Consider the following 27,444-nt stretch of genomic DNA (forward strand, 5'->3'; position numbering starts at 1 on the left):
GCGGGGCGCGGGGCAGGAAGTGACGGTAGCGCCGAGCGTCGCTGCGGCGGAGAGGCGGCGGGTGAGGCGGGGAGCGAGCGGCGGGGGCAGGTGAGGCGGGGGCGCTCCCCCTCCCCGTCCCCTCGTCCCGAGGGGTCCGGCGGGAGCGGGCCGGGAAGAGCCGGGGCCCCGGGTAGGGGGCTGGGCCTCGCTCGGCCCTCCCGTGAGGCGCGGCCGTGGCGCCGGGCCCTCCCTGGCCTGCCTGGGGCCGCCGTGGGGAGGCTGCGGCCGGGGAGCGGCTGGGGAGGGCAGGGCCTGTGGAGGCTGGGCCGGGCGCCTGCCCGCCCGGGGCACCGAGGCCTCTAGCTGGGCTCCGCGCAGAGCGGGCCTGTGTTTACTTCTGGGGGCCTGTGTTCTGCGGCGGGGGCCGGCCTGGGCCCAGCCGGCGGAGCCGAGCCCCGCTGGGAGCGTGTATCCCACGCCAGCTGGTCCCCCCCGGACGGAGCGGGTGGGCCCTGTGGCTGCTTTCCTCGTAACTGAAAGAAGCCACCTCGGTGCTAACTCATCTAGCAGCTGGAGACAACGTGCACAGTGGCATTATTCTCAACCAGCAGTGTCCGTTGTGCAAAGCTATTGACTCACCACATGCTAAGTTGTTGCTTACAAACTATTAAAGTGCTGCATGCATGTTTGAGTACGCTCTGATTTTACTTTCTTTTGAAACTTGCAAGAATGTCAGGTGTTTCAAAAATACCCACTTGAAATAAGACGTGTGGGGGAATACAAGATATCAGTTATGCGAAAAAACCCTGGAATATAACCCAATATTAGACAGGAGGTTTGACTTTCCACTTGTATGTAAACAAACAAATGTGCTCATGTTTCTCACATGTGATGAAGTAAATTGTTCACTGCATGGGTATTTCATTCTCTCTTCTAAATGATTTGCACACAAAGTGGTAGAATCTCCTTTGAGATGAGGAGTTTCCCTTGGTTTGGTTTATGTTTGTATGCAAACCTAGACTTTTTGTTTTTTTTTTTTACTTGGTAAAGGAGACTTATTTTTTGTAAAGAATCCTTCTAAAGATGGTAGGACATACTGAACTCATTCCCTTGTTTTCAAAAAGAGATACAAAAAACAGGAAAGGGAGTGAAATTTTAGTTTTACTGGAGATACTTGGGGATGTGTTATCTGTGTTTTGAAAGTGCTTTTTATCAGCTGTCATTTTGTAATCCAGACATTGTTATAATGGGTTAATATAAATACACAGAAACAGGAAAGAGAGGAGGATGGTTCTGACAAATTTATGGGTTGGTCACCAAATCTAGCGTTCACTTAACTTTGAAGTGTCCTGTTTTCAGTCCCCTGAAAGCTGAGGGAAGTGAGGAGGTTTTTTTTCTGGCAGCATGTATACATCCTAGTTATTTCCAGGTTTTTTTCCCTTGCATCTTTTTCCAAGAAGCTTGGGACAGGAAGGGCTTGAAGACAATTAAAATGACTCTCACAGAAATGTGGTTTATATACTGATGTTAATCTTCCTGGGTTATCTCCTGTGCTTTCTGTCTTTGTGTTCTGTAGAGTAAATATTAAGCGTTCTCCCTGTTACTGTCAATTACAGAATGAAAGGCAAATGTATACGGTAGTAATTTTCATTTATGAGCTTGTCAGCTCCTCCACGCTACCGTGATGCTAGTGAGCCTGTCATCTTCCTGTGTTCTTTGTCTGGAGGAAGAAATCTCGGATCAAAAGATGTGCTTAGCTGCTTCAAAGTGTGTTGATACAAGTTCAGTCAAGCATCAAAACTGAGGGAATTACGTGGGACTGAGCATCTTAACTAAATAAAGTGTGTTTTTCCCCCTGTATTCTGGTAGGACTTGGCACTAGAAAGGAGTGCAACTTTCTTTTTTCATTTATCTAATTGTGGCAGTAATATTAATACTCCTGGCTTTGGAGAGCATGAAGGCTTTTGTCCTGGACTCCAGTGTTGGGTTTTTTTTCCCTCCCCTCTGTATCTGTCTGTTCCATTAAAGGTGTTGGTTCTCATTTGTAAGTGCAGAGATCAATCTTCTCACTGCTGAGTATTCACAAAAGCTGTCCTGCCCCAGTGTTCAGATGTCAAAATTTTAAAAAGGGAAGTGAAAAAAAATTTCTGTTTGAAATTATAGGGAGCATGCCCGCAGACAGGACTAAATGTTGCTGTTGGAAGCTGTTGGTCTTGAATTCAGTTAGAAAATTATTCCTTTAATGATACAAACAGTGATCTGCATTACAAACAACTGTATAGGCGAAGCCCCATCCAGGGATTTACACGCTCGCTGTGATTGCCAGTGTCTGTATGGATGTTATTTCCACCCACAAAGAAGAGAGAAGCTGACAAAGCTGGAGCCTGGGTGGGAGCCAGGTTTCTGGGCTGGGGGATGCAGTTGGTGCTGATTCAGGTTGTCACTTTCTGCATCTTGTTACAGCCAGGCCTGTGTCTCTTCACAGCAATTGTGTGCCAGAAATATGGCTACGGACTGGCTCGGGAGCATTGTGTCAATTAATTGTGGAGAAAGCTTGGGAGTCTACCAAGGACGAGTGTCTGCTGTGGATCAGGTCAGCCAGACCATTTCCCTGACGCGGCCCTTCCATAATGGGGTCAAGTGCCTCGTGCCAGAAGTCACCTTCAGGTTAGTGTCATCCTTTCCCCACCTCCCTTTTTTCAGGCAGGGTCTGTGATGGTCTGGATGTTTGGTTTTGTTTTCTTTTTCCCCAGACATTAGTTTTTTGCCTTAAATCTCCCTGCTGCCACTGAGCATCTTTGGATGAGAAGTGCCTCTCATGTTTCTGTTAGTTTGTGCGCAGGAGGTTATTTTCTGGCTCTGTGATCCTAGTGTTAGAAATGGTGTAGCTCACACTTGGAGGTTATTTGTGGGTGAGACTGTGTGTGTGTATGTGTGTATATATATATAGGTTTGTGTATCTGTATATGTATTTTGTGTATACACGCTGTTGTTAGGTTTCTGGGCAGCTGAGAAGGATGGCATACTCTCTTAAAGCTTTGCTCTCAGCATGCATACTATATCTAATTAAAGTATGACAGAAGAGAAGGCAGAGTGGTAGATCACTTAAAATTATTGCCCTCATACAATTAAATGCAGTGACTAAATCCAGCTCCATCCCCTCTGCCTCCTGCTACGTTCTTTCCTCTGTGTAGACAGGAGGGAGTTGTAGCTCTCAGGAGTTCTTTCCCACCAGCTCCTGGTAACACTGTGCTTAAAAAGAATAAATAAAGAGTCACTCTTCACTGGAAATTTTCCTGTTACCTGGCATATTGTGATAGTTAAGACTGAGTCACTGATTTTTTAATAAGATTGATTCCCTGAAGTCTATTTTTTTTTTCCCCTTGGATTTTAAAGAGAGACAGTGGGGAGAGACAATAACCATATTCTTCCAGAAGTGTGAACGTCTGTAGCAAGCTCTGGCTACTTTTGTATCCCAGTTGGACAAAGTTTAAAATAGAAGACATTAATTTTTGATGATTTTTTTTTCTTGCAATCACTGCAAATGATGACTTTTGTGTTTCATTTTGGCTTGTGCTACATTAGTTTCCGTATCCTTTTTCTGAGGAAGTGGGAAGTGCCATCCTTATCTGAGCATGAGTTGCACTAATCTAAGGGTAGCTTTCTGTAGAAACAGATTAAAAGTAATAGTAGCCTCAGGGCTGAGATTAATTATATTGTCTAGAAACTGTTAAATTACTGCAGATTTCTGCAAAGATCTGTGCCAGTTGATTCCATTTTCTGCTTGACTGATTCCCGTTTCAGCTGGGAACAACCTTTCAAATAAAATCCAGGTGCAGTATAGAAATAATCATTGTTGTTTTGAAGATTACTGCCATTTCCATGTAATATTTTGATGTCTGTGGAAATATTCTCTATGCTTAAGAATTAAAATACTTTATTTTTTCTTGTTTCTATTGATAATGGCATTGGAAAAAAAACACTGTACAGTGTTGCAGATTTTTTTATAGGGGTTATGTTTTGCAGAGGTACCTGGAATGCTAAGTTCCTGAATGTCTGCTTTTCTTTTCCTGTTTTTAGGGCAGGTGACATTACGGAGCTGAAAATTCTGGAGATCCCAGGGCCAGGGGACAGCAGACAGTGTGGGGATCTGCAGCAGACAGAAATGGGCATCCCTGGGGTTGGATGCCAAGTGGGTCCCAGTCAGAACGGCACCGGGAAAGTGTTAAAGAAGCCCATCTCCAGCAGTGCCCCGCAGAATATCCCAAGGAGAACAGACGGGAAGAATCAGGATATTATCATCTCTCCACAGCAACAGTGCTCCAAGAGCTACATGGATCGACACGTGGAAACACTGACACAATCCAAAGGCTTCCGTCGTAGACACAATTCCTGTGAGTATGGGTGTTATCCTGCAGCTTTCCTTTTTGCCTACCTGAGTTACTGCTGCAACATCTTCCCTCTTTTGGCAAGAACGTTTCAAACAGTGCTGCAAACTTTCCTCTGTTTGCTTTTATGCTTGTGTTGCCACCTGAAGGTCTGGAGAAGAGGAAGTTAAACAGTGAGGAGAAAGACTTCACAAGCTGTGCTTCAAAGTATTATAAGTACAGATCTTCCAAATGTCTGGCACTTATCTTCAGATCTGTTATGCTTAGATGGTGATGCAATCTCATCCACAATCTTGAGCGTGTGAAGAGCAACGTACTGGTGTTTTCTTTACTGCAGCATTTCTGAGAAGTGTGGGTGACGCCTGTTTACCTAAAAAGCAAATAGTTCTTTAACAATTTTTTTGTTAAGGTGAATATTCAGGTTTAATTAGTGGAGATGTTCCCTGTCCCACCCTGTGTGTTATTCTGCTTCACCAGCATCAGATGTTAGAAACTGTAGAGCTGAATAATGCCAGTTACAGCGATTTCCTCATTCCTCCCGTCTTTCCTATTTGAAAATTGCCCAAGTGCCAGCCTCCGTCTTTCCTCTAAAAGGAACTGGAAACAAATTGCAATATTATAAAGCTTTTCTATTTAAAGCCTGTATAACCATAACCTATTACAACATCACCCTGCAAGTTAATTACAAATGTTATTTGCTGTGTTGTTAAAAATACAAATTAACGGGCTGTAATGAGGATGATGTAAAGATACAATCAGCGCATCTCAAAGTCAAGCATCCGTTATTTTTATTTCTGTTCATAAAATCTTCAGCCAGCTCTCATGCTGTGCCAAAACTGAATATGTTCTTCTCTTCTTAAAGTCCCCTGGGCTATGCTCCTTTCCAGATCTTCATCATGCAATTATTGAAATGTCAGTATATATATCCAGAATATTTCCATGACTTAATTGTTGAAGCATCAGTACGTATCCAGAGGATTTCCATGACTTCATTTTTTCCCCTTGCTTTTGTGTTTAGAAAAGAAACAAAACCAAGGTGGGCAAGGCCAGTTAAACGGGGAGATCAAAGGGTGTATTTTTGTGGAGAAATGCCTGGACCTCTGGAAGTCTTCCTCCCCCACCAACAGCTGCATTATTTTCTGAAAGGGTTGCAACTCTTTTCATATTCACTTCTTTAAATGATTGCCAAATAGGGTTGAGGGGAGGAGAAAGGCTAGAACAATGTGGAGGGGGAGGTGTGCACTCCTTGGCGTGCCTGGTGACCATCTTCAAGCCTGTCTGGCTTTGAGTGTTTTACTTCTACCCAGGCTTAAATACTGTGTAGTACTTGTTGTAGGAAGAGAGCTGTGACTCCTTTAGGTTTAACTTTGTTTTTTTGATTCCCCAGCTCTTCCTAAATTCCAGTTAGTTGTTTAAGTATGTTACTTTGGTTGTTCTTAGGAAAACTTTTTCAAACTTCAATGTCAGCTACCTATATGTCTAAAATAACTTCTGCTTTGTTTTATTCTGGTTGAATGGAGTGTGTAGGAGGGTTACCTCACTTACCGCTGTTTTGTCAGTGTCTGGTAGGTCTGGGGTGAGCAGTGAGTGCTTCAGACCACTTGGGTCCATAAATAGCCTGCGTTGGTTTTACATGAGCACAACAGGAGGTCAGATTTTCTTTTACAGATTTTGAAAGAAGTTGAGCAAGGTGCTAGCTGTAGATTATTGTTAGCTTGGATTCGTTTTAGAACAAGTGAGGTAGAGAAGTAAACTCCTACCCTCCAAAATGTGTGTATTTGGAGAGTAGGGCAAATGATGCTTGAATCTTGGCAGGGGGATGGAGGAGGTCCTGGCTCTATGGAGGTGCTGAGTACAGGCATCCGGGAAGAGTGGGCTGAGATGTCATCTAGAACTTAAGACGTACAGGGTTTATTACAGCTGAAAGTTGACCTTTTGATGCCCTTTAGCGTGCTAAGTCAGGGACAAAGTTCCCTCTTCAAAGTACTTGTGTGACAAGAATCAATAAACAACAAATTTCAACGCAGGTTTCACAACAATGGCTTCTGTGCCGTGCTGGCACCAGGCTTGTTCATGCCAGGGCTGGCAGCAAAAGCTCCCACAGGGATCTTGCAGGAAGGCGGCCAGCTCACTAGGGACTTTACATTTGCTTGTGTGCTATACATGAAAGTTTTTTTTTCCTAAGGAACAAAAAAAGCCTGGGAAGTATTGTTTATCTTTTGAGGGAGGCGCTTTTCTGTGCAGCGTCAAGCTGCCAGCTTGATGGGGAGCCATGTGCTGTTCTCCTTAATAAGCTTCATGCATACACACACAGGGCAGAGGCGCTGGAAGCTGCGATCCGAAGGAGCTGGACTGGAAGGACTGGCTTTCTGTAGCTGCTTGGATTAGGCCATGGAGGCAAGCGCAGCTGTGAGTAGCAGCTTTCAGGCAACGGCTTGGTCTGGTGTGTCACGCTAGTGCCCTGGAAGGCAATGGACACTTCTCCTGTTAGCCTTATCTCAGATTCTTCTGCCTGAGTTTTCCCTGCCATCCCCTTGCCCTCTTTTTAGGCTTTTCTCTTTTCCCTGAATGAAATTAGCTGCCAGTTGTCTTGCCTGTCCAGGTGGAGATGCTTTAAGAGGAGCACCACGTAACCGCTTGGAGTTCGTTGGAGGCCTGTGCTGTGTTCTGAGCAACTTCTATTCCGAGGTTGTAACACAGTCCATGAAAAGACAGCCAGTTGTGTGGGTCAGCAGTATTTTGGAGTTGGCATCCATTGGTATGGATTAGAGAGCTGCCCACCACAATGCCGATATGTCTTGTTTTGATGAGGTGCGGTCTTGGCTCCCATTCATTGTGTCTGCAGGGGAGCCTGGGGAGCTTTCCAGCCATTGTTCTTGCAGCTTTTCAAATGCTGACAGAATGAAAAGCTGCATTAACACACTGCTCACATCAGCTGCTTCTGTCCCCTGGATCCACTGCATGGCGGTGCATCTATCTCCACATTTTGCTTTTCAGGTCAGCTGAGGGTAGCGTGGAGTTGTTTGCAGAAGAATCTGGCAATGAGTGTAAAAACTCTTGTTGGGTAACAGGAACAGACTGAGTTGTCATAACACTTGACATTGACACAAGAAGCATGCTTGTTTTGCCATTGTGTTCAGTGTAGGCTCCAGCTTATTCATCTGAATTCAGAGTCTCTTGACTTGCTTTGACCTGGAGTTTGCGAGCGTTGGGAGAACTCAGCCCATTGTGTTGGCTGGGTCTGGTTGGTCTTGTGCGGCTGGTAGCAGCAGTGTTGGATGCAGTTCCCTTGTCAGTAATGGCAGTTGCAAGCTCCATACCAAGCTGTACACAACTTCGGAGTGTTTTTTGTCAGCTTTTGTTTGGGGATCCTTCACAGCAGAGAAAGTTGTGCATTAGTAAAAAGCTTTTCCTTTCTCTCAAAACTATGCATGTAAATGAGTGGTCACAGCTTGCATACTGGAATTCTGCTCGCCAGAAAGCCTTACCCTTTCCTCTGTCCTAAATCATGTTTTGTCACCAGCAACTCTTGAACTCTACTATCTGTCCTTCAGTGGCTTCTTGGCAAAAGGTGTATTGCACTCACCCAGTTGTTTTTATGTAAAAACTCCTTGATGTCTCCAGCAGCTTGAAAATCACTGTCTGAAAATGAACTGCCTGTAGTTAATAGTAATTTAAAATTATTATAAATAGTATTGTCAAAGTGTGGCAACGCTGACCACACAATGCTGTGCTGCTAGTTTCAGTTGCTCCAGTATGTGCAGAATAAATATTTCATGCTGGCTGTTGTACTGATACTGCTGTTTTGAAGAAGTAACTGGCTTTGTGCTGTAGTCAGGGATTTTCATGATGCAGTGAGGTTAGAAGGCAGGGTAGCTGTGTTGCTGCAAGAGACTTATGCTGTTAGCTGTCATAACTTTGTAGAATCATAGAATCATTTAGGTTGGAAAAGACCTTTAAGATCATCAAGTCCAATGGTTGACGCAGCGCTGCCAAGTCCACCACTAAACCGTGTCCCTAAGGGCCATGTCTACATATGTCTTTTAAATACCTCCAGGAATGGTGACTTAACTGCTTCCCTGGGCAGCCTGTTCAGGGCTTGACAACCCTTTCAGGAAGAAGTTTTTCCTAATATCCAGTCTAAAAGCCCCCTGGCACAACTTGAGACCGTTTTTGCTTGTCCTATCGCTTGTTACTTGGGAGAAGAGACTGACACCCACCTCGCCACAGCCTCCTTTCAGGTTATACTCATGAATCTCTTGGATGCCCTTTAAGATCTTTTATTTCACATAGCAGTGCTATAGCTATAATGGTGTTGGAGAAGAAGGGGAAAAGCTAACATCTTTCATTAGGCCAGGTGATAAAGCTGGGAAAAATTGATTCTTCCAGTCTCTTCAGTGCTTGCTAGGGATGCTTGAGCAAAACTTTTTAAACTGGTATAAGTTGAGCACTCAAACTCTTGCCGTATTTAAAACAAACCAAAACCCCAGAACCATAAAGGACTTGCACCAGGAGAGTTGTCATTGTGGGGCTTTTTTGGGTTGTTTTGGTTTTGTTTGGTGTGTGGTTGGTGGTTGTTGTTGGTTTTTTTTTTTAATGGGGAGTGATGACTTTGCAAAGCTTTGAAGATTTCGGGTCTTATCTCTGGCTTTTCAAGGTGTGAAATAACTGGACACTGACTTCCTGTGTGTGCTTTGGTTGTTGCTGGACTATGGCATGGTTGGAGACTAAAGCTGAAGAAGTTTTTTGAGAGGGAGTGTTTAGGGTGTTTGGTTCTGTTTTGCTTTGCTCAAGTACTTGAGACAGGCTCCAGAGAAGGAGCCGCTGAGCTTTTTACAGAGCTTTCTTGCTGTGGGGCTGGGAAAGCTTTCGGGCTAGTCACTTAAACAGTTCTCTAGAACAAACAAGCAACATGCTGTCTAAAATACGGGGAAAAATAAATGGAGTAAGATCCTTACTGAGACAGCATATTCCTAGTTGAGAATAAAACCAGGTATATATCCTTAGCAAGCCATCTTTCAGCATGGCATAAGTTAGATATGGTGTTATTGAACTTAGTATCACGCTGTATAACAAATTTTTCAGAGCTCACAAAGTCCATGGTAAGTGTCTGAGAGCCACAGGCAAGCCCATCTGTATCTTCCAGGGATGCATGCTCTGCTCCAGTCTGTTTTTGTAGTGCTTTCTGTAAAGGCTTCAGGTGGTCATAAGGGTGTTCTGGAGTTAATGGCAGCAATTTAAATTGTGTAATTGAGCTACTGAATAACTTTACTATAGAGAGATGAGTTCTGTTTGTTAACTTGGCCAAAACCGGCACGTTGGTTTTGAGTGTAGCAGTTCCTGTCCTGACCCTGAGATGAATGAACGCTCCTGTAGAAACAATTGACAGGAGGAAGGCCCTTCACTTTCTAGGGAAGTGCTGTTCCTGGTGATGGAGTGGAGGATTTCACGCTTGGGAAATGTGGGAAACCAGAGCTCAGGTTTGTTTGGCAGCTTGCGACTGCTCCACCAGTCTAACCCAAGGTTACAGATAAGCCTTTCCAGGCAGGGGGAAGGAGGAGGGGTTTGTCAAGGTCAAGCTAGACTTGTCTGCACTTACAAAGGTGACAAGTAACTTTGTGGGATGCCATGAAGGTTGTGCCTATTGCAGATCTTTTTGGGGTATTGTCTAAGTATCCTTAGATGACTTGAAATTCTTCCTGTCTTCTCTTACTGATGGGAAATAATGTATAAAGACAAAGAAATGCTGCTTTTTTATTTATGGAGGGGGTATATAAAGAACACACATCATCCTAGTAAATTGGTGATGATTTGTTTCTGTGTTATCAAATGGCTTCTGTCAATACATTCATTCGTAGAAATTACTCAGAAAAGTGATTGTCTTAAACTATAAGAAATACTTTAGTAGAGGAAGCAGTTTTGGCATAGTAACTCTTACTCCATCTGTTGGACACTGTATGTGATACCTGTAATTGCTGAAGTTAGCCTGAAATATTTTCTACTAATTGCATATTTAACAATAGGTATAGCAAACAGATTAGTATTGTCTGGACCCGAGTTTGTAGGGGTGACCTGAATGATAGCATAACAAATAAGCAAGTAAAAGGATATATTGGCCTTATAATTGCACGTGGGTTTGTATCAGTCCTTGGGCTCCAGCTGTAAGCTGACAATGAGGAAACTTTCATCTGTCTTACTCCAGAGAAATCAGGCTTTCACAATTTCTTGTGACTGGAAAGAAGTGTACTTAAACATGCAAGGTGATGAATTAAGTAGAATAATGAACTAGGAATAAGGAAGTGGACTTTATATCACTACAGAAATGTGTACTTAATGGTAGCAAGTGCAAGGAGAAAGAAATGCTTTATATTCAGGGTTTTAAGTTCTCCTTTAATGATCATTAATAGGTGGTCAGCCTGTTATGGAATTAAACACCTACATTAGTTTCTGAAATTTAGGGAAATTCCAGAGAAAGTCTTGGGCCACATGCCTGAGTGAACATGAGCTCAGTATAGGAGAAAAACTGTCCTAGATCATGTCTAGCTTATTATCTTATCACTAATGTTGACACCATGTTGAATTAAAAAAAAGTGGAGATGCGCTTCTTTTGCTACTGTGGTCAAGCTTGTTTTTCTAACCTTGCTGAGATGGAAAGTCCCTGAAAGTCTCTCTCCTGATGCTTTTGTTCTCTTTTCTGTTAGCTTATCTTAGCATGAGTAATGCCAAAGGTGAGGGCTGTAGCTTCTTTGGGAAGCGTGTATCCTTTGAGTTGGTGGACTGCAAGCACGAGCTCCTCTCTCTCACAAAATTTGCTGAGAAACTGTATGAGCAAATGTGGCTTTTTCCATTTACGACACACTTTCAACTTGCTTTTATTTTGGTTTAGGGTCATCCAGCAGCCGTCATCCAAACCAAGTGACTCCAAAGAAGAGTGGCTTGAAAAACGGGCAGATGAAGAGCAAAGATGATGAATGCTTTGGGGATGACATTGACGAAATCCCAGACACAGATTTTGATTTTGAAGGGAACCTGGCCCTTTTTGACAAGGCAGCTGTGTTTGAAGAGATTGAAACTTACGAGAGGAGGAGTGGCACTCGTTCCCGGGGGACCCCAAATGAGAAACCAGCTCGCTATCGGCACGATGAGAACATCTTGGAATCAGAGCCCATAGTCTACAGAAGGATTGTCGTACCCCAGAATGCTAGCAAAGAGTTCTGTACGGGTATGCCATGTCCCTTACTGATAAGGATGCAAACTCTGCCACTTTTCTGGGGCATGTGTGTTGGATTGTTTTCCCCAAGGGGTGTCTTATCAGCTTAATGTGGTACAAGCAAGGGTGTTCATTTACATAAAGTTGGATTTGTGCCTTGTATCTACATATAACCTTTTTTTGCAATATATCAGAGATAAAATATATTCAGATAGGGCAACAAGGTAAGTGTTTTTGCAGTAGGGAACAAAGCCGATAGTTGGATAACAAGAATGTAAACTGAATAGGAGCCATTTGAATCCTTTGATTTCAGTAGCATGATGAACCTGCATGGACTTGATGGCTGGCTCTTGAGAGGGAGGGATGGTCTCAGGATTCTGGTACATGGTAGCATGTCATTGTGCTTTCTTGATAAAAAGTAGATGTCATGTGCTCCTGATATTCCTTGGCTGGTAGTTACATATTTCTGCATGGTTTTGCAGAATTTTCTTTTTACACCAATGACGTTTAAACAGTTCTGGCTCTTCCCAGCCCTAATTCCTAACATTCATTGTACAAAAGGCATTTTATGTGGGGTCTCCCTGCAACTTACTGCCCACTGCTGCTGTGTGAAAGATTGAGAGTGTGCTGAGAGCAAGCTGTGTCTTTCTGTCCTTTGCTTTACCTTCATCTTAACTGTAAAAGGAAAGAAAAACTTCACGGCAGATGCATGAGTTAAGTATTCATGAAGTGTATCATCAGGGGAAACTAGTTTAGCTCACTGGTGCCCGCTGCTGCACAGATGTTCTCTTGCAAGTCTGATTTCTGGTCCTTGCTGCCACTGCATAGACTCTTGGGGGGAGGTGAAGGCAGCGGGATGGATCAGTGAGCTGCCTGGCTGCAGGGAGGCAGCACTCCTAACATCACAGTGCAGAGAATAACTATTCAGCTCCTAATCCATGGCTCTGGGGAAGGGTAGAATTGTTCTCATTTTATGTTCAGTAGTATATTTTTTTGGCCAAGCACCAGATAATGGTGCTTTCAACAGGAGCTGCTTATGTGTGTGAATAGATTTTACTATAAGGAATCTTTTTATTTCTGTATATATACATGCTATCAAGTACAGCATATGTGCTTTATGCTACATTTAGGTGCCAATTCCTGTAATTTTAGTCTAGTTGTGGTGTCCTGCCTTCTGTTTGCATGCTTTTTAGCACTTGAAAAATGTAGGAGTGAAGGAGCTTTGGCATTCCAGGAACACTTCTTTTCTACATCAGGATGAAATAAAATTTCAGATCTTTTTGTGGAGAGACACTAAATAGCTGGTATCTGGGTGGGCTGGTCACTGAGCAGAAGTGTGATCAGGTCCTTGATCTGTCATTCTTTCTCTGCCCAGAAACTCCGTTTGGGTGGTGAAACACTAGAGGAGAAAGCTGATTCACTTGTAATGATTTGCTGCTTTTTATTTAAAAAAAAAATTTTTTTTTCCATTCATATCATCCATCTTCCTGTGGATCTGTTCTGCTCTTGAATGAGGTAAAAACATACTGGGTCGTATCAGAGCTTGTCCAGCTCAGTATTGTGTTTTCAAGGATACTTATAAGGAAAAGTGAAAAAAACAGAGTAAACGTGCAGTGAGACTTTCTCCTGAGTGCTTTGTCTTTCATGATTTTAAGACTTCCTGAAGCAGAAGTGTTAGTTCAATATTAATAGCTTTTGATGAGGGTTTTTTTTCCTTCTGCTTAATTTAACTTACTGCTTTTTATATCTGTGCAAGCTTTCAATATCTCCAGAGTGTCCTGTAGCAAGAAGCTCCACCAGATGCCTGTGTGCTGTGTGAATAAGCGCTTCTTCATTTTTGTATGTGATTTACTATTTTTATTTTTTAAGTTTACTACTTGTCAATTCATCTTCCAGCTGGCTTGTTTAGAGGAGACGGGGCCTCTATGTATGTCTAGTCTGAAACAAAAGCTAACCTACTGTTAGCTGCCAGCTTGAGAAGTATGGCTAATACGGTGTTCTAGCAGTACAGTTCCTGGGAGGAGGATTCTGACATGCAATAAGCAGCAAGCATCAGTAAGTAAATTCAGGGGGTGAAAATGAAATCATGTTTGCTAAACTCCCATCGTCTTTCACTATGGAAACTCTTGGCTCTTTCTTTGCAGTGTGCTGAAGGGAGCAGCACAGTGAAAGGGCTGCTGTTTTCTTGTTTTGTTCTTGGCAAGCCTGTGCAGGGAGGGTGGTGAACGACTTCCCTCTGTAGTTGCAGGGTCTTGCTAGCCTCATTAGCTACTGTTGGATGATTAGTTTCCCCTATGGAATTCTGGATTTGTTTGGAAGAAAAGCTGTCATGTCACACAACGGGCAGGGTATTGACAACTACAGTTCCCTGTCGCCTGTGCTGAGCCAGGCATGTTCACAGTCCTGTGAATGATGATAAAAGTGTCCCAGTGCTGTATTTCTCTCTATATTTTTCCCACAGAGGGTAACTTCCTTTGTGTCCTCTGAGGAAGTTTACTTTTACTTAGGAAATGCTAATGGCTATCTAGCAAAAGCTTTTGTAAACAGTTGTAACTTGCCTGCTGTTTCTGGCATGCAGTCTAGCGTTTTCTGTAGTGAGTCAGCCCTCCAAGGGACAGAAAGATACTCGGTGTGTTTGGAGTAATGATGGGCTGTCACTTGGGGGGGGGGGGGGGCGGAATAAATCCTGATTTCTTTGTTCAGCAGCTGGAAGGAGGATGCTAAACTGTAGGCAGCCTGCCTCTTAGTGGCTCAAAGAGCAGCAACCGCTGAAATGAGATGAGAGTGCCAGTAGCCCCAAATCCATGATTTTGGCTATATCTGTGGCAGAAATTTTCTTTCCGCTTCTGAATTCTCCCTACAGACTTTTCCCTGGACTTCAAAGGGGAGCTCTACTTGCAAAAAGCACTTCCTAGTTACAGGAGAAATAAGTACTTTGTAATTTTTTACTCTAGTCCAATCTTGATTGTCTTAAAAGAACTCTGGCTGATACAGTGATTATTCTGTCTGCTATAATAGCACAAAAAAAGTGATGCTGGTGATTGAGCTAATATCCAGCTCTTCTACCTGTGGAAGAAGCCTGTGAATCCTTGCATGCTCTTTTATGCCATGTTTCTGTGGATCTAGGAAATAGCCAGGATGTGCAGCAGTAAAACCAGCAAACTGCTGATGCCAGTTCTCTAAAAGACTAATCTGCAGGGCTTCCAGTCTGTTTTTATTGCTGACTAAAATAAGTTGATTTGTGTAGGATGTAAGCAAAGCTTGATAAACACTTCAGTCTACCAGGATGCTTTTCTGAGAGCTAATTTTATGGAGCCCGGCTGTCACGTAGGTACACTAGCATGTGTTTTAGAAGTAAGCAGGGAATGAAGATGGGATCTGTTCCAAACAAAAATGAAAACCTGAAGCTAATAGAGCTTACCAGGTCTTTGAGCATGACTGAGCTGAGCCTGTTCCTGGGGCTTCACATACAAATCACTTCCAAATATATAATTAGTCTTTACTCTTTAGGGCTGGCTGCTATTGATCGTTCTCTTTATTTAGCATTACATGATGCTTGAAAGGAGGAGTGCAACTGTTTAACAAAAATCTCCCTCCCTGGAAGGGCTGATCCTTGTGTGAGCTGTCTTTTTTTCTGCTTTGAGCTGTCCAGCTAGAGAATTTCATGTGTGTTGGCATAGCTCTGTCTCAGTTCCTCTGTTGGCTATCAGCATTGAAATGATCTGTGTTTGAACAGCACCTTGTTTTGGGATCAGGTCTTGTAGCAGTAAGTGCAAAGCCAGCGTTCTGCAGGTATGTTGGAGCTCAGAGGAGTTTGCAGCAGGATGGAGTATCTCTGCTTGTCGTCAGTAACTGTATAATACAACCTGAAGCATAGCAGGCTGTACAGGTGGTTCCTTTTTGCAGTTCATCTCTCCTTTCCTCAACTCTGTTTAGTCACTGGTAGCATGTACCACGTGCATACCATGGGTTCCAGTTCGTGATGATTATACTGGATTAAAACCTCCCTCACCTGGACTGTGGGCATCAAATGGGACTGAAATTCTCATATGCCACACCCTCGCCTTTCTGGTTTCCCTTGCAGTGTAGGGGGGTGCAGATGTGTGCGGTGGGCTTGTACCCAAAGCCTGGCTTTTTGAGCAGTGGTGTCTGGCCAGACAGGGTCTTTGTGAGCACACTGGGAATGGGTAGAGAGCTGTATGCCACATAGGTAAGGTATGTATTTCTTTCCCTCATGTACTAGTAAGGCTTTGTCCGAAGCAGGTTCTCTTCTAATTAATGCTGTTAGTGTGGAAAATATGCTGTTTCTGTCTCAGTGTCTCTTCTGGAAAGTAAGTGGTGGGGTTTTTTTCTGAACTTGGCTGCTGTAGAACTTGTCAAGTGAAAGCAGGACTGTGCTCAAAAAAATCTGACTGTCAGTATTTCTCTGTTCTCCTCCTAACCAGACTTCAAGCCTGTCCTTCAAGAAACCTTTTTTCCCTATGGTAAGGAGATAATGAAAGAAAATATGCGCTTAGAAGTAAATTAGTGCAGCAGGTAGAGCTTATGTGCCAGGGTCAGACTACAAAGCTAAGGCTGAGTCTGTTCTGTGAGGATGATGCTGACAGTATATCTCTTTTTTTGTGTGTGTGTGTTCCATGTCCTTGACTGACTTTTCTGCTCTCTGTAGCTTTTAGCTCTTCAGTTTATGAATGACTGCCTTACAGCGATTCTGTATATTGAATGTGTGAAGCGTTTCTGGGATCTTTGAGTAGAGTGCAAATTAAGTTCATTTTGTCCAATGGCAGGAGAAAACAAAGCGGTCATGGGGCAAAATCTCTTTGTCCCTCAGGCAGTTTTTTGCTCAGCTGGGGTGAATTGTGCACTAATGCTGGGAGAGGCTGACATTGGAAGGTCAGCCAGAACTCAAAGAATTTGTCTTACTTTTTTTAGTCATCATTATTTTTAATTATCTAGCCCTTAAGGTTATGGAGAAAATCATTCATGGTTGTGGGGCAAGTAACTGTTTTGCTGAGTTGGCAGGCAGGTGGCTCCAGCTTTACAACCAGAAAAAGACTGCAAGTAATGCCTCATCTTCCTAAACTGGGCAAGAGTTATACCTGCTTCACATAGCTGCATCTTATACCATAAGCTGTGTGGCTCTGGAACCTAGAGTTATTTATTGCTAAAGGAAAGAACTAACAGCATTACATACAGCTTCCAGGAGATCCTAAGTCTAGTTCCATCTCATCCATTCCTGCAGCTTGCCTGTATTTATTTTAGCAGCTAGAGAGCTGCTGAAATAGACAAAAGATGGGGCTTACACGTTGAGTTACTCCAGCAACAACTCTCTTTTTTCTTTTTTTCTTTTTTTTTTTGCTACAGCAAGCATGGCAGGCCTTTGGAATTCCGACAGCAATGTTGCGCTGGGCTTATTTGGGGAAAACCTCTTAAATTCTGGAGAGTTAGCTCAGTCCTTCTGCTGGCATAGGGTGTTTTAATCCAACCAGTATGTGTGTAACGTTGCATAGCAAAACTTGAGGAGAGAACTTGTTCGCAGTGGTAGTGCCCGGCATAGAGTGTGCCTCATAAATGGAGAATACTTTGTGTTTAATCAGGCTTCAGCACTACTCTGCATGTCACAAAAGTGTCTAGTCTATATCTGCCTTTTTTTTTTCCAGGCAGCTGTAAAATACATTTATTTAATATTAAAAGGCCTGAGCTAATTTATTTTATTACCTTCATTACCAGACAATAAAGATGCTCTGTCCAACCCAAACATAATTAAAGTTGGCAGGAGTTCAGTTTTGTTGCAGTAGTGTTATTGTTTGTGGGTTTACACATCACCTCCTTGATTGCTTTCTGCCAGAGTTTATTTAACTCCCCTCGGCCTGGTTTTGATAAGCCAGTCTGACTGGTTGGACCTTGCGTGAGTGCGAAGAAGGGAAGTTCTCTTGGCATTTAAGCCTGCTTCTGAGAGGGAGCAATTAGGACAAAGTGTAGCACTGTCATGCTAAATGCAAGTTCATCTCATGCCTCCTGCCTCCCAGTTACCCCCTTTGCTTTAACCCACTGGGCACTGAGTTGCATCGAGCTGATGGTCAATGCAGGTTTACTAAAGCTCGTGGTCTGGGGAAAATGATTGAGGGAAAGATGTAAATGGGTACAGAGGCGGCCTTGGCAATAGTCCTGCTAAAATCGGGTAGGTACAGAATGTAGATCAACTCACCCTTCCAGCTGGAGAGTTTGTGCATAATCGAAGCAGGGAATTTGTGGTCCTGCAAATTAGAAGGAGCAAAAGTACAGTTTGGGACCCCCAGTTTCAGGTTAGCAGAGGATGCATCCCATGAAACCATTTGGAGAGATCCTGACCTCAGGTCATTCATTCCAAGTCCTCCCTCAAGCTTGAAAAACAAGACCTGATGAAGTAGCAGAAGTGTGAATGGGAAAGGCAGAGCCGAGCCTTGCGTGACTCTGGAGGCTAAGAGGGTGTGTGAACACAGGGCAGGTGCGTGACTAGTGCGACGGGCTTAGGATTATTAGTGGCTTATGACTCCAAATGTTCAGAGGCTGCTATCAGGAGTCTGAAATGACTTTGATAACATGCTTGCATGTGTGCTGCATGTAATGAAAGACTATTAGCAGAAGTAGCTTAATCAGCAGTTAGCATGCAAGGTCAAGTGTTTGAACACGTTTGGGCCCTCTTTATCTGCAAAGCACTAGCTGGTGTGTTCAGAAATGAAGGCCAGGAGGATTCAGCAGGATCTGCTCCACAACATTTTGCTGTTACCTTGCAGGAGTACCTCCGATTTGACTCTGAAAACCTCGAGATGTACAAAACCTGCCATTTGTGCCGTAGCTTGACTTAGTGGTTTGTGACTGGGGCACCCTGGGGAAATAGGGCAGTACAAATAATTCCTCACAATTAAAATGTATGCTTCTTTTCTCATTGAATGTGATACTTGCTTGTTACAACTGGTTCTTCACACGTTTGTTCTGGCTACAAAAGAGCCTGAGCCCACAAGTAACTGGTTTCTTCTCTGAGCGGATGTATATGCTGTGGCTGTTCCTCTTTGAGCTCATATCACTGCAGAGCATTCTCCCTGGAGCATGTCTTGTTCCCACGACTCTTCCCCATTAGTGCAGGCGGTCCGAGCCCTGCTGGGCTGCGATGAGCACCTGGGTGGCTGCCATTGCCCCGAGTTCAGAGGCAGAGCGGCTGATGGGAGTGCAAGGGTGAGTCAGGGCTGCTGGCCGTTGAACACTGCAGAAGCAGTGTGTGCTGATGGAAGGACCGAGTTCACGCTTTGGCCTGACATTTGGCATCATGCCTGAGCTCTAGCAGGCATCGGTCTGAGTCCTGGACCTTTTTGTCCCATTGTGCCCGATTCCTGTGCACCTCATCTGCCTGTCCCAGAGTAGGAACTAACAGTAAATTCACAGAACCCTTGCCCGGCTGGACTCTGCTGGGATTGCTTGTTTAGCTCAGAGCAGTGCTTGTGAGTGATGTGAACAGCAGGAGCTGAGAGCTTTTCTTGGTGGCAGCTGTGCTCCAGCTATGTGGCTGTCCCATATGGGGAGGGAATTAAGCTGCACTGCTCCTTAGCTGGGAGACAGTTAAGGACATCCAGGCCTTGCAGGAGGATGTTTCTAGGGAAGAATAGCGTGTTTCTGATTCTACAGTGCTGCAAATCCTTAAACACAGAGCAAAAGGGGTTGGATATCAGAATTATTTTGGAGAAAAGTTAGAATGAAGAGGCTGATTTCTGTGGCTGAAGGTATTCAGGGATATCTGGCTGGCTGCTGCAGCAGTTTTCTCACCTGTCACTTACATTTTGTGCTTCTCTCTCTGTACACCATGAGTAACTATTTTCAGTTTCCTTGCCCTCCACTATTCAGCACACCACGGAAAAATTGCTGTGGCTTTCCTCAAACTGATCCACCTTTTGGCAGCAAGGAATCCTCTGTATCTGTTTCCAGGAGAGTTTACAGATGTTATTGCAGGATTTATTTCTGTGAAGTCAGTGTCAGCTTGGCCTCCTGGAAGAAGTAAAGTATAAAAAAATCAGCCAGAAGAGTTGTTCAGGTTTGTGTTTCTCTTACCTGCAGATGCCAGGCAAGTTCACTGTAGAAGTGAGTGGGAAGGATTGTACCACTGCCTACTGCAGGCGCTGTTCTCAGTGCTTAACAAAACCTCTCTTGTTTGTTTTCCCTTCATCCACATGCTGGAGCATTTCCTGGCTCACAGACCAGGCTGTCAAAAATGTCTGAGAAGTATTTTTCTGCAGGCTTTATTCTCTCAGCTGCATCATTTGCCTGCTGCTTCAGTGTGTCATGATTCAGCTTTTGTATCTGAAGCCAGCCCTTCTGGCATGACAACAGCTCAGGTGGTGCGGACGTCTCCCTAGTAAATGTGGGATGTCTTGTTTTGCTGTGATATGTGGGTTAAGGGCTGGAAGTTTGGAGCTGGTCACTACCGATGTCAGGAAGCATAATGCATCCAAGCTGTTTTGGTGGGAAATCTGGTTCACAGCTGCTCTTCTGACATTCACAGTGATTAGGAACATTTAGATGTGCTTGAGTGTGGGTTAAAGCACTGGTGACCTGTAAGTCAAAAAGGCCTTTTCAGTCCATGCATTGCTAGAATTGCCAGGTGCCTGCTGAATTTTTGTGGAAACATATTATTCCAAGACCAGCAGTTGTGTTTAGCTGTCTCTGCTTCGCCCAGAGTAAGCTGACTCTGATGCACTAGTTTGGATTCATTTGATGGTCTTGGAAGGGACCTGGATTACTGGGTTAAGCAGACCCTTGGTAGCAGCTAATAAGCCTTTTCACTGTCATTATTTCTAAGTGCTGTTACATAAAACCTTACTAGTCTGCAGCATTCTGGAAAAATCTCTGATAATACCCATTTCTGTCTTCCTCCCTCCCCTCTCTTTGAACCCTAGACTCCGGGCTGGTTGTTCCAAGTGTATCTTACGAGCTTCACAAAAAGCTGCTCTCAGTTGCTGAGAAGCATGGGCTGACTCTGGAGCGGAGGCTGGAGATGACAGGAGTGTGCGCAAGTCAGATGGCCCTGAGTCTCCTTGGGGGGCCCAACAGGTAAAGCAGTTCCCTTTTGCTCTGCTGCGGGTTTGCCCCCTCTAAGCAGGGCTCATCTTGTCTTGCTCCATTAAGTGGGGCTGAGGGAGAAGAGCCGGAGAGGTTACCTTTGAGTCAGTGCCTGCTGCTGCTTGCTCTAGTCCCTCAGTGGTCCTGCAGCTGGAGGCAGCTGTCACCACTCTGCCTTCCTTGCCTCTGAAAGAAAAAAACCCTCATCCTAATGCCATGCAGACCTGTGTCGTAGCTCCTGCATCAGCCTGTTTCCAAATGGTGAAGTGTGAGGCTCAAGCTCCTGAAGTAGGAGAGAGACTTACAGTAGGTTTCCATGTTCTTACTGTTCTTTTCCTCTCTCTAGAAAAGGGCTGGCTGAACATACCGTCTTGGGTGGGTGACTTACTGAGGGCTTCTCTTTGGCTCCTGTGTCCCAGAAGCAGAAGTATCCCTTGAGTTAAAGACAGAACAGGCAGACCTGAGATTTTTCTCTCTTGCTTAGTGGGAGTTTTTTCAGGGAACTGAGCTTTATGCAGGTGTAGCCCAAGGCAGATTGAACCATTGCGGAATATGTAGCAAGCTAGTCCTTTTTGCAAATAAGGAAACCTTCCTTTCCTTTGTTGTTTTTACATGGTACAAATTAGTTATATCAATAAAACCAAAAGCCAGCTCATGAAAACAAAGTGCTGCTTAGCTTTTCACAGTGCTAACTTAGCTTTCAGGCATCTACACCAAAACTGAGAATATCCTGCCCTTTCGGAGGGCCGAGTTTGCTAGCAGGTTTGGAGTGCACTTACTGCTTGGCACGTGAATATATGTTCTGACTCCTTTGAAAGGTCTGCTCTGTGCCTGCATAGCGATGTGCCTTACCATAGCTGTTGATGTGGGCAGACAATTGCATGTGTATTTTTATGTTGTTAATAGCTGCTCCAAATTATTTGCTCCGGAAATGGAAGGTAAGCGTTAACTCTCCATATGTGTATTTGGTAGTGCTTTACCAGGGACCTGACCATTTGATTGAGAGCAGCACTGACTTTATCAACTGAAAATCCTAGTGTAAGCCACCCTTGGTGGCTTGCAGGCCATTTAAATAGATCAGCTTTATTTTGCAGTTGTTGAGGCTTAGGGAGTAGAAATTATTTTTCTTCATTTTTTTAACTGTGGTTCTGCTGACGAGAGAAGTCAGCCCATATTTTTAAGGTTATATAGGACAGCTTTCTTCTAAAATCAGAGGGACAAAGAAAAAAACCTCCTAAAAGTGAAATTGCTTGCTACACGAGCAGTGCAAATACCCCTGCTTTGAAAGTATGAGTTGGTTTCATGCTGAGCTAGGAAAGACCGGGACCTTGTGCTCTCTGCTGTGGGTGCAAGGAAGTCTGGAAGGGAATGTGCAGGCAGAGCAGCTCTCTGGCATCAGCACTACAAAAGGGTGTGGGTTCCTTCTTCAGAGGCAACGGAAGATTTGCAAAACACCTGCTAATTTACATTGTAGTGATTATTTTTTTTAATTTTTTGTCTTGCAGGAAGAAGGTAGGAGATCCTGGGGTTTATTAACAGTCCCCTTTTGTCTGTGTTTCAGGCTGAATCCGAAGAACGTGCATCAACGGCCTACGGTAGCCCTGCTGTGCGGCCCCCACGTGAAGGGGGCCCAGGGGATCAGCTGTGGGCGGCACCTCTCCAACCACGACGTCCACGTCATCCTTTTCCTTCCCAACTTTGTCAAGATGCTGGAATCCATCACCAACGAGTTGAACCTTTTCGGCAAGACGCAAGGCCAGCAGGTGTCCAGCGTCAAAGGTAAGCGGCTGGGGAGCAGATCTGCTCTGGGCTGCCCCGCACCTGGCAGAGACCTGCGCGGCTCGGCTCCCCGCTGCCTGCCTGGCCCGGTGGCACCATCTAGTGGCACTGCCACCGGCAGGTGGCTGCCTGGAGGCTGGCAGGGCAGCAGCCACTTGAGAGGTTCAACACTGGAGCGGTTGTGCTGGTGCAGATGTTTCCTGTTTGAACAAATATGGAAGAGCTGCTGCGTGGATCTGAGTCAGGCCAGCCGCTGTCTTAGCATAAGGGCCTTCCTTGTTCGAGCACATCGAAACTGCAAGCAAATGAGCATCCTGCTGCTGCTTCAAATCAAGCAGGCAGCTTTGCTGAACTAGGCCCAGCAGTTGTCAACATTCACATCTCTTAGTATGTCCTAGGATAAACCAATGCTCCATCTTCTGTGAGAGAGCTGGCTTCTGTTTGTCATTTCACCAGTGTTCGTTTTAAACCTGGTCCATTTAAACTTCTTGGGAGAAACAAACCTGGGAATTAGGGCACTGTACAATGTTTTCCGCTTTGGCAGCGTGGGGGGCTGTGTTGTGCTGGCTGAGCTACTTGCCTCTTAGTAAAGATTATAAGCGATTTTGCACCAAGGACTTTGTGGTCTGTCGGGTAAAAGGAATGCAGTGGATGTGGTACAGAGCAGGTGAGTGCACTGAGACTGGTGGAGCTCAGTGGGGCAGGCAGCAGTGCAGCTCAAGCTGCCTTTCCATAGCAGAGCTGGTTGGTGTGCTCCAGAAAAAATAGCTTTCTTTTCAGCTTGTGGAATATAAAATGGTCCTTTTATAACGGAGAGAGAGCAGTGCTGCTTCCCTGGGCTGCCTGGACTGGTGAGCCAGCTCAGCAGCAGCATCCAGGGCTGCTCACGTGCTGACCACTTGAGGAGATTTTTGTACCTGAGAGTCTGTGAATGTTCTCCAGGGTGCTAAAGAGCTTTTAAATATTGGTGTCAGTGTCTTTTTTGCAGAATGACAGCAATAACAGGTAAGACCAGGCTGTCTTACCATGCAGCGAGACTGTGGGTGCTGGAGGCAAAAATGAAAAATCTGCTGGCGGTGCAGGGGGGGAAGGCACTGAGCCTCAGTTTGTGGTTTCAGGTTGATCCTCAGCACTCAGCGGTGTTTGTGTTTCTTTCAGATCTCCCAGATACCCCTGTTGACCTAGTGATCAACTGCCTGGATTGTCATGAAAATGCCTTTTTGAGGGATCAGCCTTGGTACAAAGCAGTTGTGGACTGGGCCAACCAGAACCGGGCACCCGTCCTCAGCATAGACCCTCCGATAAATGAAATGGAGCAGGGCATCGATGCCAAGTGGTCGCTGGCCTTGGGCCTGCCCCTGCCCTTGGGCGAGAGGGCAGGGCGCGTGTACCTCTGTGACATTGGCATTCCCCAGAAGGTCTTTCAAGAAGTGGGAATAAACTACCACTCGCCTTTCGGCTGCAAATTCGTCATCCCCTTGCACTCCACTTAGAGCCCATCCAGCCATGGCTCTGAAGGGAGAGAAGAGAGAAGGAGGAGGTCTGTCAAATTAAGCTGTCCAGTGGATCCTGACTAGTAAACTCGTGACGCCTTAAGGATGTGAAGTTCTGGAGAATTTTCCTTCCAGAAGAAACATTGTGTGTTTAAAAAAAAAAAAGAATAATCATAAAACGAAACAAAAAGAGGAGGAAGTGAATGTTCCTGCAAAGCTGTTTTCATTCTCTTGTGCCATTGTATGAAGGAACATGCAGGATGATGGTGTCTGTCCCCAGTGAAGGCGGCTGCTGCTGCCCAGCCCCAGCCGGGAGGCTCTTTAATGAGGGGGTGTACGTGGAGGTGGTACAAGTGATGGGTGGTTTGGAGATTTGAGATGTGTTTCTGTCCTTCTGGGTGGATAGACCCAGCGAGGGCATCCTGGTGGGAACAGCACCCCTTGATTGTGTAGAAATACCTTCTGTTGCAGTCATAGCAGAAGGGAGGACGTGGTTTCATTCCGTTGTTCTTTTTGACTCCCCTCCCCTGTTTTATGTTTCTGAAGGCAGTTGTAGCTTGCTCTCCCTCCTGGACCCTCCAGCTCCTCAAGGAGAGCGTTCCCTCTTTGGAAAGCTTGTGTCAAGAGCAGAAGCTCTCAGGTTTCACATGCTCTGGGAACACTGATGTCCTCAGCTAGGCCTTACTTGCTTATATACTTTGTTGGGTTTTTGTTTGCTTAGTGGGTGAAACCCAGGATACGGGAATGAGGTGTGTTTTGGAAAAGAACTTTTCCAGGATAGTTGTGTGGGGGTTTTGGGGGGTTGTTTTTTTGGTTTTCTTTTTTTCCCGCCTTCTTTCTGGCACAGTGAGTGGCTGAATTGGGGAAAGGATAGTGAAGCAGAGCAGTGTCACTCTTCAGTTTGTTGCATGGTGTATGGTGCAGGTGATATTTCCCCCAGTGCTTCCAGTATCCCTTCTACACTCAATGTGGTTTGGGAAGTAGGTCACGGATCCGTTCATTCCCTTTGGACTCAAAGCCTGCGTATAGGGTGGGCTTGTGTGTGTGTCTGTGTGCTGGGAACCAGCTTGAGGAGGGCCTTGGGTCCTCAGCTCACAGGGTCCTGTTTGCCTGTAGGGGATGGTGTGGTGAGAGCTGCTGCCCTTCTGGAGGGGAACGGCAGGCGGGTTTTGTTGAATTACTGTAGAGGATCTGCCCTGGGTTGCTCTGCTAACTGCTCTTGTGCAGCACTTGCTTCCCACGTGCTGCCAGGAGGCATTGGGTTATCTTCTCCCATGTTCATTTTGTTGACCCTGGTGCAGGGACAAGCTGAGAAACCCTCAGCTCAGCTGGCTTTGGGAGTCCATCATGCTGGCTCTGTGCTGCTCTCTGAAGGCTTTGTGCCCGCTGAGCCAGGGAAGTGCTGAACCTAGAGTGATGCAGGAGGTGCTGTAAGGGTGAGCTGTTCCCTCTGAGGAACTGGGCAGAGGCAAGGCAGGGTCCCTGTTCTTGCAAAGTGGCGCTCAGCTCCCTCCTTGCTCCCAGTGCCAAGAGTGTGGGTGGTACTTGAAGCTCTGCTGCTCTTCTGGTACCCTGCACAGACCCTGTTCCTGGCATCTGGGAGAGCTTTAGAGCTTGAAACAGTGCCTTTTCTCCAGGAGAGCTGGATCTTTTGTGAGGCTGAAGCACAGGGATATCTAAAAATGGTCACCTGCTGTTGCAGCTGCTCTGTTGCTGGGCTCTGCTAAGCAGGTGAGTCCCACTTAGCAAACCTACTGACCCGCTCGTGCTCTGAGTAGTGAGGATTTACAGGTCAGGCGCTTGTCTTTCCCTTTCATCTGCTTAGAACAAAGGCCAGGTGTATTGAGGGAAGAGACTTTCCCAGTTGAAAAGAAGCAGTGGAGTAATTGATGTCATCTGGAAGCATGGAGTGATGGGGGAAAACCCAGCCTGTAAGGACAGGAGGCTGGGGGGTGCTGGGGCTCACCCCCACAGCCCGCTGGGGTCTCTTCCCCTGCCAGACCACCTGCACTGTGCCGTATCTACCTCAGCAGGATGAAGGGCTCTGCCCCTGTCGGTGTCTGGACCCCAGGTTCCCCTGAGCTTCTGTCACAGCTGAGGGTTGGATTGGCTGAACTGTGCCTGCCAGCTTACTCTGAGTGGCCTTGGCACTCACACAGAAGGGCTTGAGGGCTTGTCGGTGCTGTGATGGGTGTAGCTCTGCCCTCGAGCAGTTCCTCTCCGGCAGAAAAGGCAAAGCTGGAGCACCTATTCCTCAGGTGACCCATGTTTCAGCTAGAACTTGAGTGGCATTTAACAGGCTGTGGTTCTGACTCAGCTGCACTGGGAAGGAATAGCACTGTGGTTGGATATTTAACGTGCAGACGCTAGGCTTCCCTCTGCCTGCCTTGTTTCTTTGGCTGTTTCAGTTTCATCTAATCTTTAGCCAGGCAGAGAAGCAGCAGCTGGGTTAAAAAGGTGGATGACTTTGCTTGGTTGTTGCTGTAGTAGCATTAGCTTTAGTCCCCTTACTTTCACTTCCTTTGCTCAAGACATTCGGTAAGAGAACTTGCTGTTTCTATTCCTGCTTTTCTTGAACCAGGCTGCAGCTTTTCTTGCCCCTTCTGGGTTTGACCATTAAACTGTAGACTGTATGCACTGAGCACGGTGTGTAGAAATACTCAAGTCTTCATCACAGGGTCCTTGTCTGCCGCTCTGCTGCTGTGCCACTGGCTGGAGGGCACTGAACCAGGTGAAGATGTTTTTGCAGGGATGGCGGCTGGAATCACATCTCTATTTGCTGCTGGACAAATCCAGGAAGCACCAAGACGCCGGTGCGTTGCCAGCCATGCAGCAATAGGGTTCCCCACGTTTAAGCAAAAAAAATTAATACAGTGAGCAGTATTGCACAACACAAGGGTACAAACCCTCAGGGAAGGAAAGGGATTCCCAGTCCCTACTTGTGCGGTGTTTAGGGCACATCAGGCAGCTCTGGGCTGTGTTGGACACAGTTGAACTTTACGGTGTGCTTGCTTTCTGGGGGTGAGAGTGGATTTGGGCATTTGGCAGGCTGACTTGTGGAAGCACTGGCCTCACCCATGTGAAATGCATCTTATGTGCAGGTGTGAGAAGGGTCTGGGTCCCTTCTTCTCCCCCTTTCCTCACATCACCAGTTAGTTCAAAGAATGGAACACTTTTTTTAGCTGTGTTTGATATAGTCTCTACCCCCAACCTTAACCACCATCTTAGGAACTGCCCACGAGTGCTGCTCTGGTCACTAACATGTGACGATCACTGCACTGTCACTGCTTGATACTCCATTTGTGACCTAATGTTTGTAATGACTAATTCCTGCCACTACTGGGGGATGCCCTGAAATAAAAGTGCAACTATTCATGTGTGCTATTCGTGTGCAGCTGTTTGTCTGCTGTTGCGCTAGAGCCTGACACTGCAGCTGGAGCAAGCCTTCCCGCTGCTCTGCGCGGTTGAGGAGCAGGGACGAGGGGGGGTCAGTCCGTGCACC

At 45.5% G+C, this 27,444-nt stretch overlaps 1 protein-coding gene across 2 annotated transcripts; it reads left to right on the top strand.

Moving 5' to 3' along the window:
• The first annotated feature begins 1 nt into the window (after window position 1).
• On the top strand, window positions 2–27,321 carry EDC3 (enhancer of mRNA decapping 3). Of its 2 annotated transcripts, none has more exons than XM_055818290.1 (7): window positions 2–90; window positions 2,468–2,649; window positions 4,063–4,376; window positions 11,257–11,592; window positions 20,508–20,661; window positions 22,232–22,449; window positions 23,608–27,321. In XM_055818290.1, the coding sequence occupies exons 2-7, from the start codon at window positions 2,486–2,488 to the stop codon at window positions 23,940–23,942; spliced, it is 1,521 nt and encodes a 506-aa protein (XP_055674265.1). In that variant the 5' UTR covers window positions 2–90; window positions 2,468–2,485; the 3' UTR covers window positions 23,943–27,321. The 2 variants fall into 2 exon arrangements, with proteins under 2 accessions (XP_055674265.1, XP_055674268.1); XM_055818293.1 differs by having other exon boundaries at window positions 16–61.
• The last annotated feature ends 123 nt before the right edge of the window (window positions 27,322–27,444 follow it).

Source organism: Falco peregrinus, chromosome 1, assembly GCF_023634155.1.
Source record: "Falco peregrinus isolate bFalPer1 chromosome 1, bFalPer1.pri, whole genome shotgun sequence".
In the NCBI taxonomy this organism is placed as follows: Eukaryota; Metazoa; Chordata; class Aves; order Falconiformes; family Falconidae; genus Falco; species Falco peregrinus.